Source organism: Perognathus longimembris, chromosome 4, assembly GCF_023159225.1.
Source record: "Perognathus longimembris pacificus isolate PPM17 chromosome 4, ASM2315922v1, whole genome shotgun sequence".
Lineage (NCBI taxonomy): Eukaryota > Metazoa > Chordata > Mammalia > Rodentia > Heteromyidae > Perognathus > Perognathus longimembris.
The window spans coordinates 3,467,277-3,479,746 of NC_063164.1; the positions used below are offsets into that span (position 1 = coordinate 3,467,277).

The window sequence follows — 12,470 nt, forward strand, 5'->3', positions numbered from 1 at the left end:
CTACATATTAAAAAAAAAATTCCCTATCCGTGAATTTATGAACGTAAAGACATTCATTCTGATGGGCTCTGAATAAGAGAGTGTGGATCATCCCATATAAATACTAAGAACAGGTAAGTGTTAAAAGATAGCTGCTTTCCACAATGATTTTGGGTCAGTGACAAAAGGTTTTTACTCTACAAAAATTATTTAAAGTGATTACTTCTGTGTAATCTGAATATAGCATCTTACACGCAAATTCAATGTAAAGAATAATGAATAAAGATTACACTATGTTTTAAAGTATAACAATGTAGAGTGCCAACTTCTTCAACATAACCTATTCCCAGACAAACAAGATTTGTTTGGGGGACAAAACTAAAAGTTTTTTAATCTCCTTCTTCTTCTTCTACCACGAGGATCGTCATCACGTCCTCTGCCTCTCCTTCGCTTGGCAGGTGCCTGACCCCAAGACAAAACAAGGGGTCGGGGGAGCAAGAGGGGCAGACTTACCAGGCGTAAGGCCAGCCTTCTCAGGACAGAAGGAACTGGACAAGGGCCCAGAGGATGGGAGGGGTGGGATACTGACCAGGTAGGAAAGGGAGGAGTCCCAAGTCAGGGAACAGAACAGCACGGGCCCCAGCCCGGCCTCAGCAGGGAGCACGGATGGACACGCAACCGGTCGAGACCAGCCCTAACCTGTCCAGGCAAGCTTGGGCCCGCAGCCCATCAGGCTGATGGTGTGGGTGACCTGACAGTCGCCCACCTAAGACGCCACGTCCCACTGGCGCCCCGAGCAGGGTGCCCTTGGCAGTGGATAGGTATGCCTGGTGGGAGACCACATGGGCGCGGAGTGCTCACGGAGGCGGGCACAGCTGGAAGGGAGGAGACGCAACATCAACACTCGAGCACACATCCTCTCAAGGCTCTGCAGGGGAAACCGTATGCCTGGGGTGGGTGGAGAATTCCACGTGGGATCCTGTGTGAATTCTACGTGGAAGCCAGATCTACAATACCAGCATGGGTGATACCATAGCCAGGGCTCTAGGCATCCACACACAGATACACACTGACCAAAGGAGGGTATGTACAGTCACAGAAGGAATCCAAAGGTGTACTTCCTCTGAACAACGAATGTGCTATTTATCAAAATGAATAGCAGGGCGTGGAAACACGTTCTAGGGGGAAAAGGGTGAGCAAGTGAGTCATTATAGCCAGTGTACACTACACAAACCGAACCACGTAACGTGAGGGTAGGGATGGGTGGGGAAGATGGGGGAGGATGGTGTCGGGGCTAACAACTGTACTCATTCATGACTTATGGAACTGTAGCCTCTTTGTGCCACTAAATAATAACCACAATAACAACACTAAGTGTGCAGGGAGCCCACGGCACGGCACGGCACGGCGGGCTTCCTGTGACAGACGTCACGTGGCGACTGCGGCTGATTCTTGCCACGTTCTGAGCAGGGATGTGAATGAATACCGCAGGTGTAGGTCTGAAGGCCATAGGATGTCCTTCAAACATTCCCAAGGTCAGCAGCCTACAAACATGGTCTGTTATTAAGTACTTCACAGAGAACGGACTAAGATACAAGTACAGTCTCTAAACTAATCAACTAAATAGTGTTTATTTTATAATCTTTTACCAAATGTCTACATATTTAATTATAGTTGTCATCCTTTGCACCAGGGGAAAATCGTGTTCTAAAGTTTCATAACCTGGCCGTTAGTGAGTTGGCTGAAAATAAATTTCCTTTGTAAGATGGCAAGTGAGCTTTGCTATGACCTGATTACAATGTCTCTGTCCGTCCTGAGAAGCCGGGAAGGAAGACAGCGTGAGGTGCCCTCTTCTCGGAGGGGGCGTGGCTGGGCATGTGCCCCGCAGGGCTGGGCCGGCCAAGGGCACGCCCAGCAGCCAGGCGGAGCCAGGACCACACCAGTGTCCTGGGATCCATCCCTGCTGCCTGCAAATAAACGCGAACCACTGAAGACAAATCTGAAGGGTCCCCTCTCCCTGGGGCACGGGGTAGGAGACAAGCACTGTTAGACAGCATTTAGTACTATGAAGCGCTACAACCCCTTTAAGGCTTTCAGTGCGTGATGAGCACTGTCAAACACGGACCATTTGCTAGGCCCTTCCTTACACCTAGCTACGTGGGCAGGGGACTCGAGCCTTTAAGCAGCCCCTTCTCTGGCAGCCGGCCAGGCTTGTCCTCACAGCTGTCTGCGGTTTGCTTTACTCTGCAAACACACTATAGTGGCACAGAACCACTACAAGGCCGGCTGGAGACACGTTCTGGACGCCCAGCTCTGGACACCCAGCTCTGGACAGCCAGGTCCAGACAGGTAGCTCTGGAGAGTCAGCTCTGGACAGCCAGCTCCGGACAGCCAGCTCCGGACAGGCAGCTCTGGACAGGCAGCTCTGGAGAGCCAGCTCTGGACAGGCAGCTCTGGACAGGCAGGTCTGGAGAGCCAGGTCTGGACAGGCAGGTCTGGACAGGCAGGTCTGGAGAGCCAGCTCTGGACAGGCAGCTCTGGACAGGCAGGTCTGGAGAGCCAGGTCTGGACAGGCAGGTCTGGAGAGCCAGCTCCGGACAGGCAGGTCTGGAGAGCCAGGTCTGGACAGGCAGGTCTGGACAGGCAGGTCTGGAGAGCCAGCTCTGGACAGGCAGGTCTGGAGAGCCAGGTCTGGAGAGCCAGCTCTGGACAGGCAGGTCTGGAGAGCCAGGTCTGGACAGGCAGCTCTGGAGAGGCAGCTCCGGACAGGCAGCTCTGGAGAGCCAGGTCTGGACAGGCAGGTCTGGAGAGCCAGGTCTGGACAGGCAGGTCTGGACAGGCAGCTCTGGAGAGCCAGCTCTGGACAGGCAGCTCTGGACAGGCAGGTCTGGAGAGCCAGCTCTGGACAGGCAGCTCTGGAGAGGCAGCTCCGGACAGGCAGCTCTGGAAAGCCAGGTCTGGACAGGCAGGTCTGGAGAGGCAGCTCCGGACAGGCAGCTCTGGACAGGCAGGTCTGGAGAGGCAGCTCTGGACAGGCAGGTCTGGAGAGCCAGGTCTGGAGAGCCAGCTCTGGACAGGCAGGTCTGGACAGGCAGGTCTGGACAGGCAGCTCTGGACAGGCAGGTCTGGACAGGCAGGTCTGGACAGGCAGGTCTGGACAGGCAGCTCTGGACAGGCAGGTCTGGACAGGCAGGTCTGGACAGGCAGGTCTGGACAGGCAGCTCTGGACAGGCAGGTCTGGAGAGCCAAGTCTGGCCTCGCAAAGCAGCACTCTAAGCAGGACGAGGCTGGGTGAACTCTTGGTAACGCTGGTTACCGTGCGCGCTCTTGCCACACCCCTTTCTGGGTATATAAGCAGACTGTTCTACTCTGGTTCTGAGTTAGCCAGGAAATACCTTCCTGTACTGCTACGGGCCCAACAACAGACTGAATGTTTTTTGTTTTGGAAGGCCAGAGGGAAGGAAGTTATGATTGATAACCCAAAGAACCGAGAGCAACCTGGAGTGAACCTCCTTTTCCTGAATATGCCCAGCTCTGGGCCTGGCATGGGACCGCAGCCCTGAGGAGGCACCTTTGCTGTGCAGCTTCAGCCCCGTGGAGATCTCTGGTGACCAGGAAGGCCCGGTGAAGAGTGACGGAATGCACTGTGCTCAGTAGGACCTGTGCGCTTCGTTTCAAAGGCTCATACTGGCACGTACTGTTTAATGACAAGGACACGTTTTGAGAGATGAAGTGCTAATTGATTTCCGTGTGGCTGTCACAGCACACTCACAAACAATACAGCGGGTTGCATCACTAAAGCGGCATTACGCAGCACGATCAGCTCACCAGCTTCGGAAGGCTGCCGTGCAAACCCTCAAGTCACAACAGCCTGGGTGGTGTGTGTTTCTCATGAAGTAGATGGAGCGATCTACAGTCCTCTGCACGCTCCTACACCACGGGCAGGCGTGCGGCAGCCTTACTTGCGTCCCCGGGAAGACAGGCACACGTTACGTCTGGTTCTCAAAGTCCCAGGCTTCCGCTTCGGCTCTATCAGCAGCTGGGGGTTAAGTGCTGAACCGCGTTCCCCAAAGGCCAGGTGCTGAAGGCCCCGTGCCCACTGGGCCCGCGCCTGAGGTCCACAAGGCCACCCTAGTCCAACGGGACGACGCGCCTGGAGGAGAGGCTGCGGTGGGCCAAGCCCAAAGCAGCACTCCAGGGAGCCGCTTGCCAGACGAGGGCGGGAGCGATCGGGCGCCTGCTTCTGGAGACCCGCGCGGGCTCCCCGTGCCCAGGCAGAGCCGCCTCGCCGCGTGGGCACCCGGGGCACGCTCGGCCAGCCTCCGCTCCCCCGGGGCCTCGCCACGGTGCACAGAGCCGCCACCGAGGCTCCAGAGGACAGGGGGCGCCGGCGTGAGCCAAGGCGGCCGCTTCGGAACTCACCCGCTCCGCGTTTCCGAGGAAGGCAACGCCACAGCCTGTTTCTCTCCCAATCTCTACGAGGCTGCAGCTCGGTATTCGTTCGGTCCCCCGTGATAAGCATGACGGACAGGTGGTTTCCACTCCACCACGCAGCACCTCGCACCCCGTGTGCGGACGCCGGGTTCCGGCCAACACGGGTCAGGGGCCCCGTGCCCAGCAGCGCAAGGGGTTCACCCCCGAGGCTCCTCTCACCCGGTTGCGATTCCCGCTTTCCGTCCCATGGAGTCAAGACCACGCAGCTGAAGGCCGGTTCGGGGCACGTGGTTGTGCAGAAGGCGCCCACCGCAGCAGCCAGCCCGGGAGGGGATCCCCGGGGCTGCTGAGAAACAGGGCGCACCCGGGACGGACTCTGCTCTGTAGCCAGCTGTGACATCTGCAGTCAGGGTCAAGACTGAGACTTAAATGACGGGGACACCAACTTCCTTTGGTGTGTCACAGGCAGCATGGAAGCAGGTCTGCTTCTCGCAGATGAGACCCAGCAGGACCCTGCAGAGCCCGGGGACTGGAAACTGCAGGGCAGCAAGAGGCAGGGTGAGAGCAAGGGAGCGGGGGTGGGGGGGGGTCGGGGGGGTGCGTGCAGCCCTTCCCGCAGCCGCGCCTGTCCTGATGAGTTTTCACTGCCAACCTGATCCTTTCAAATTGTCCATGTCCGCCGATTAGCAGGCACAAAACGAATCTCTCAAGAGCTCACTGTGGAGTGCTCTAGGTCCCGAATCCTGCAGGCCTGCCACAGGCAGAGTCTCCCCGCCAAGGCTGAGGTCAGGCTCTGGTTAGGACACACCGGGCCTTTGCACAACCCAGTCTCCAGGGTGAGGCCCTTGTTCTTTCCGCATCACCCCAGGCACGACTGGGGCACGACTGAGCGCGGCCAGGCAGAGGGGACCCCAATCTCTGTGGAACCTCTGTGTCAGCGTGCACTCTGAGAAGATTTAATGAGGTTTTGTTTCTTCCAGGAGCTAAAATACACTTGCAATCGTGGAAGCAAAAAGATAAACGGATGGGCCTTTATTTTGGGGTTTCTATTTTGAACTCGGATGTCCTCCAGCAGCCTCCTGACTGGGGGGGGAGGGGGTGGTGGTGGTAGGGGTGGACTGTGTCCATATGAGTGCCAGCCAGGGGCAGGGGGGCACGGTCAGACCCCAGCCAGGGATCTGCAGAGGGGGAGGAGGCCGGGGCTTATGACTGTGTATCTGTACTCAAATATAGAGATTAAAAAATGCTAAAGAGAAGGAAAGAAAAGAGAGCACACAGCTGCTGGCCCCCAAACAGACCTCCCATCTGCCACCCACGATTTGCATGTCACCTTCTCCGGGCTCATTTGTACTTCATTAACTGCCATTGACTTAACAAGATTTATGCAAATGACACCGTAGGAGCTCCCTAACTCCCACTGCAATCAAGTGATTATGTATGTACAACTCTCCACAGCAATGAAAAATTAATACGTGACAAGCCCACTCGCCGCTGAGCCGGGCCTCTGGCTTTTATTTTTCTTGCTTTGCTTTTTCATTTTTATTCCAATAGACCTTATCTTATTAGCGAAAAAGGAAGCAGAACTCTCAACTAACCTCCTCCAGGACCCCAGAAAGGACAACAAAGACAGGGGGGCCCAGATTCAGGAGAAATGATGCTCTGTTCCAGAAAACAAGTCCTATTGTTGTGGAGACATCTGTAAGTGGGAGGAAAGCAAAGACGTGGAGTCCCCGATAACTGACTCAGCTAGCTCTGGTACTGGGGAAAAGTCTGGGCTCTCACAATCAGCAAGCTGCAAAACAGAAGTTGGAGAGGGTCACCCTCTCCACACCGGAGCATGTGTGATCCCCACAAACAGGCATGGGGTTGGCAGGAGCCAGGCCTGCCAGTTACCCCCGTCACAACAAGATTCCTATGCAGAAGCACCCGCAAGGATCAGAACGGGGGCCAGTCCAAAAGCTGTAGCCACTCCCAACCACACCACGGCCCCAGGATTTCCAAAGTGATTTCCTCTGCCACTCAGCAAAATGCCCATCAGCCAGGGTGCAGGGCTGTGTGTGAAGGCCAACCCTCTGCGGGGGGCTGAGGGGCAGGGGCGGGGGCAGGGACGGAGACGGGAAGGGGCCAGCTCTCCACCCAGAGCAGAGGCGCCGCGCCAGGGTCAGCCGGGAGAGGCGGGCTGCTGCGGCCTGCGGTCAAGGTCCCATGTGTGAAGCGGACCTGCTGGCCATGTTTTCCCGGGCTTGGGTCACTGGAAGGTGAGAACGCAGAGACGTGGATGGAACAGCCTGGTCCAGACCCGGATCCCACGACTTTCCCCTCCACCTGGTCTCCAACGTCCACCTTCACAGAATGAGGATGGCGCCACTGCCCCAAATGTGCGGCACCCGGGGCAAGATGGAGCATGTAGGTGACCAGCACTCGTTCCGCGCTTCCTCTTTCCAACCCGTCAGCCGGCTGGGCTTCCAGACCACGCTGGCGGGGACTGCAGTCCTCTGATTCATGTCCACACTGAAGTCATCAGGGGAAGGGGAGCCGGGGGGGGGGGGTGGGGAGGAGGGTCTCACCCCATTCCCTTAGACACCCGGGCACACCCAGGACTCGGGACCGCCTGCAGCCCCCGCTCCACCTGCCCCATGCACGCGAGGCTCCGACCAGGTGAGCAGAGCCTCACTGAGGTTGGAGTGGAGGTGTTCTCCCTGCGTCTCCTGCATGCACACACCCTCCCGGGCCCCACGCTGTGGACGAGGGGTCAGGGGCCGAGAGCAGCCAGCACAGGGGGACCCCGCCGGGTACCACCGGGGTCACTTACGGGGGCACGAGGGGTTTCCTGTCGCAGAGAAACCGAATCGTGACCTAGGTCTCCACAAGATTACCCTCAACGTTTACAAGGGGAGAGCTTCCACGGATTAGACAGCACTCATTTTACGCCTGATGGCCAATTTCAATCTGTGCACATATTCACAGCCTGGCCCGAGACGCCGGCCTCATCCACAGACGAGCAGCGCACAAATCAAGTAAGGACTCCAACCGTAGCTGGAGCCTGCCCGGCTCGCACCCGGCCGCTTGAAGGGCAACGAGCCCTTCCTTCCACCCAAGCTCCCGGCGTACGGGAACAATGGAGACCCCCAAGTCCTCCTCAAAGCCAGTGTCCCAGAGCACTGGTGATCGGGGGAGGAACAGCTCGGCGACTTTTATCATTGCAGGTGACAGAACATCTGTAGGATAAAAATTACACATTAGAATTATCTGACGCAGACAGTTAGGTGTGGATTCACCGAGCAATCGTGCACAGACTTCTACAGAACTGTGCAGACGCCGCCGGCACCGAGCGAGGTGGGAGGTGGGTTTTTGTTTTTGTTTTAGAAGGAAGAGGATTTCTCTTGGTGTCGCTGTGTGCTGATCCACGCACTCGCTATCCGGTGTCGCAGCACTGCCTTGGTCCCGAGGCACAATGGGCTGGGCGTCCTGGCAAGCCCTCCCCCCCTCCCCCCCAAGATCCCTCACCACGACGAAACCCCTGCACACCGAAATCCTCATTTGTTACAAAGGAGTGAAGCCCGCGTCGCTGGAATGATCTGGCTGGGGCTGAAGAACAGATTCCGCCCCTACTTAAAAGGTAGCCGGAGCCCACGCGTGCTCCCGGACGGAGGCTGGGCAAAGCTGCATGGCAGCCTCGGGCCGGGAGCGAAAACAGGGAGCCGAACCAGAGGCGCGGACGGGCCGCTAGCACCAGCGTGGAGACCACGCCATCTCCGGCCCACAGGGCTCTCCCCTCCCGGGCAGAACACACCAAATCCGCGGGGCTCTCGTCAACCCACGGAGAGATCTCATTTCCAGAAGCCCCGGTGTGGGGCTGAACCTTTATTATTATTCTACTCCCAGAGACAGCACCAAAATACGTCACACACGAATTCCAGTGTTTCTTACTTGAAGACACCGAGGTAATTTAGTTCTCAGTTTCTGGGCTAATGAAAACCTATTTCAGGCTAGCAACCTAGGCCAAAACAAATGCTTGAATTCAAGTCCTGTTGTGTAATGAGGAAGTTTAATTAAGGCCCCACATTACGGCTGTAAGCGTTCCTTTATATAATAAGGTCTAAATGAAACTGAACCTAATCAAAGTTACGATTCCTTCATTAGCAGATTACAAACAAGAGCGCACAGCTGACACGCCAGCTATGATTATCACAACTAATTGCCTCGTTGTTACCGAGCAGCCTGAAACAGTGTTCAGATGTCCGTCTGCGAGAGCAAATTAGGGCCACGTCGGGCCATTCCTGTGATCACAAGGGGCTCTTGTAGCGCGATCTGATTTACCCCTGTCGCCCGGCGGCCGGCGGTCCAATCAAAGCCACGCTACAAAGGCAGCCTTTGAAGCCAGCGCAGCCTGGAAAGACACTCCATATGCAGGCGGGCAGACTGCACTTCATTAGATCTGTTGTCACATTTCCCTCTTCTTATTCTAATGATCCTATTTTAATACTCATAGGAACCCCTTCTAATTGATGTCAAGTGAGTGACTTCTACATTCATCAACAGAACACATCAAACAAGCCCCGGTGCCGAGCGGCCTCATCTCGGGCTGACCCGAGGTGGGTCCCGGGCGCCGGGCGGGGAGGGGACGCCGTGTACCTGTTTAATTGGGATGGCTCGGCCGCTCCCGATGCTGTCCGCACGGCTCTCCAGGCCTTTCTTCTCTTTGTCTGGGTCGCTCCCTTTCCGAGACTGCAAGGCCAAGCAGAGCAAAGCAAAGTTAGCATCTGGGCGAGGGCTGCGCTCGGCCGGGGGGGCTTCGCCCCGGCCCCATCTGCACACGCCCCGCACGTGCCGACTGGGACGGCGGGCCTGGCACACGTGTGCGCACGCGCGCGCACACACACACACGCACGCACACACGCATCCGAGGAGGGGAGATGCCAGGAGATTCTCGGCACTGACTCATCATTCTAAAGAGAATCTTCTAAAGTTTCCCCCTGACTTTTCCGCTGCAAAATTATCTTTTAATTCTTTTTTAAAGAGTTCAAAATTCAATTACTAGGAACCAATGGACCGTCTAGGGAAGGGACGCCCAACGAGAAAACACACTGTCGGGCGGCCCAGGAGAAAGGACCCCCTTGCTGCTTATTTGGAAAAGCAACCCCATAAACGTATATATTTAATGAATGTCTGAATGATTTAAAAAATTCTGTTAACGAGTCAGCTGTGCAATTTAGTGGTACGCTTGATTAGTAGCGAGGCGCAGGTAAACATTTCCTTTTATTGCTTCGGGATGGTTAGAAAAAAAGGGACTTCGGAGTTAAGCTACTGTGCCGTGCTCCAGCACAAGGGGAGGGGATACTGCAAACCTCCTTTTGAGAAAGATGTCTGCATGGGGGGGGGGCCCTGCGTGGACCCACCGGGCTGCGAGTTCTGGCGACAATCATCCTGGCGGGATTGTTCGTTATACAACTAGCCCCATCGGGCACTGCGGGGCGGGGGGGGGGGGTGTCTATCTGAACACCAGCCCACAACCCCAGGCGCACCCACCCTGTTTTGGGGAAGGCTGCAGAGAGCCACAGTCCAAGTTCCCATCTCCTGATAGCACAACCGTGAGCACAATGATTTTCTGACAGATTTATTTTATTATGAGAGGAAGATCTGAGACTCGTCCTCCTTAATAACGATGCTGACAAGTGACAACTTCACTCCATTACTTTTCAATGGGAACATTACTCACGCAATATTGAAAATGGAGAAACATTTTCATGTGCTTTTCAAATCTGTGATGATATATGAAATGGATAGACTTGATGGTGTCCAGGCTGCACTGAACGGTTAATGAGATCCTGTTTCAGGCATGGGGGACGCAGCGGCTGACTCTTAAAAACAGCACCAGAGGGGCGGGGTCACAGGACACAGCAGAACACAAGGGCTGATGTTGCGGGCTGAGCACTCGGGCACAGGTGGCCGCCCGAGCTGGCGAGGACAGGCGGAGAGGTGGCTGGGGGCCTCTCGGGCGGTGGTGTCGAAGAGGAAACATTTCATAGATGATTAGAGAGCGCGCTCGAGGCCCCGGCACCTGCTGTGCGGCACGGGTACCTTTTCCTGTGGGATGGTGCAAGTCTAGAAGGCCATGACAGCTGCCGTGATCGGACGGCCCACCCCGCCAGGCTCGGGGGGAGACGCGGTTATCAACTCCTCGTTGTGAATCTGACTTATGGTTTGAGAGCTCTAATTCTTAAATTAGTAACGTGCACTAAGAGCAATACGACAGCTTCACGTTTCCTTCTCTCCACATTTTAGTCCAGGGGACAGCTGGCGTGGGATTTGTGATTACAGAATAAATTTCTACGCTCACAGTGGTAACACTGAATATATATATATATATTTTAATCGAAGAACATTAACGGTACTTCAGGAATTTTAACAACTCCAAATCTCTACACTTGGAAATCCATCTTCATCATTCTCTATTAACCAGCATAATTAACAAAACAAACATTAAAAAAAAATGAACATCTTCCTCAGGGCCGCACAGCTGTCCTCGGCGGCTCCGTGCTCGGTTCCCGCTTCCACGGGCGGCGGGAGGGGGGCGCGAGGCATCACGGCCCGCGGCCGGACGGAAACCCGGACGTGCCGAGCGGGCGTGCGACCCGCCACAGAGCGCAGCGAGGACGTCCCATCCCCCCGCCACCGACCGGAAGCTTCCCAGACGGAGAGCAGGGGCGAGCTGCTAGCGAGAGGACTCCTCCCCCTCGGCCCACGCGGCTTGGTCTGTACGGGCTCTCCCGAGGCCCGGAGGTCCAACAACTAAACTGAAACGAGTCCTGCGGACACGAACCCCCCCCCCCCCCCAGCCATGCAAATGCCCAGGGCGGCCACCTCGCTTCCTGCCCTCCCTGAAGTGTGTGTCGGTAAATAAGCACACCCTCCCCTCCCACCCCTGCGGGTGGCCCTGGGCAATCCTGAGACGCGGGCAGCCTTTGGTACCCGCCGCCGGTGGCAGAGCGGCACGACAGTGCACACGGCCCGCCGCACCAGCTTTAGAAAGGGGCTCGGACGTTGTCACACCCACTGGGCAAAGTCACGCGGCTTTCGGGGCGCAGAGCACTGCGGCGGGAGTCCAGTCCATCACGGAGCACCCGTCGCCACATCCCGCCACGACGGCAAGGCTGCGGGACGGAGCGCACGCTGTGGCCGGCGACCGCGCCATCTTCTCTCTGAGAAAACATCACCCGGACAATCGTATGGATGCCACTGGCTGCGCTCGCCTGCTTCTGCAGTGAGCGGGGGGCTCGGTGTTCAGCACCATCGCTGGGAACTGGTGTGTTGAGCCCCACGTAAAGGACTGGCTTCACAGAAAGCTTTGCACACACGCCACGTAAATGACACCGCTGTTCACAAGCCTGAGAATACGCGAGGCGATGCGATGTGTCACGTATACGTTGGTTGGTATACAAATGGCCGGTTTAAAAAGCGAACGTGGACAGTAAGCAGCAAATTCGGGGGAGTAGGGCTCCCCGGAACAAAATGTAGCAGAAGCCGGGCGCCAGCGGCTCACGCCTGTAATCCCCCGGAGGCCGAGATCTGAGGACCACGGTTCAAAGCCAGTCTGGGCTACTCAGAAAAAGCTAGAAGTGGTGCTGTGGCTCAAGTGGTAGAATGCTAGCCTTGAGCACAGAGAGGCTCAGCACCCAGGTTCAAGCCCCAAGACCACAAAAGAAAAAGATGCAGCAGATTGGATGGAGAGGGAGATGTCCATGGAAGGGCGTCACTGATGATACGAGTGTTTCTAGAGGGGCAGCAGCAAAACGCTCTTAGTGATTTGCACAGGAATAGGCACGCTGTTTTTTTATTCTTGTGCTATCTGAAAATATTTTCCAATAAAACCTTTCAGCCACATTTAAAAAATGGATCTAAATACTAAGTCAACTGACCTTAGAACCGTACGTTACATAAACAGTGATTAGATGGGGAGCCTCTGGAGGTTTTTTTAAGCAATGACTTTTCAGACACAAAAAAAGATTTAATCTAATTTTCAACGAGTGTAATTCCTACTGCAAAACTAGCATACT

At 55.9% G+C, this 12,470-nt stretch overlaps 1 protein-coding gene across 1 annotated transcript in view; it reads right to left on the reverse strand.

The window, feature by feature from the left end:
- The window catches only part of Agap1 (ArfGAP with GTPase domain, ankyrin repeat and PH domain 1), a 411,357-nt gene that overhangs the window by 189,525 nt on the left and 209,362 nt on the right, over positions 1-12,470 (reverse strand). The window contains 1 exon segment of the mRNA XM_048344473.1: positions 9,049-9,141. Within this exon segment, the coding sequence (XP_048200430.1) occupies positions 9,049-9,141 (93 nt within the window).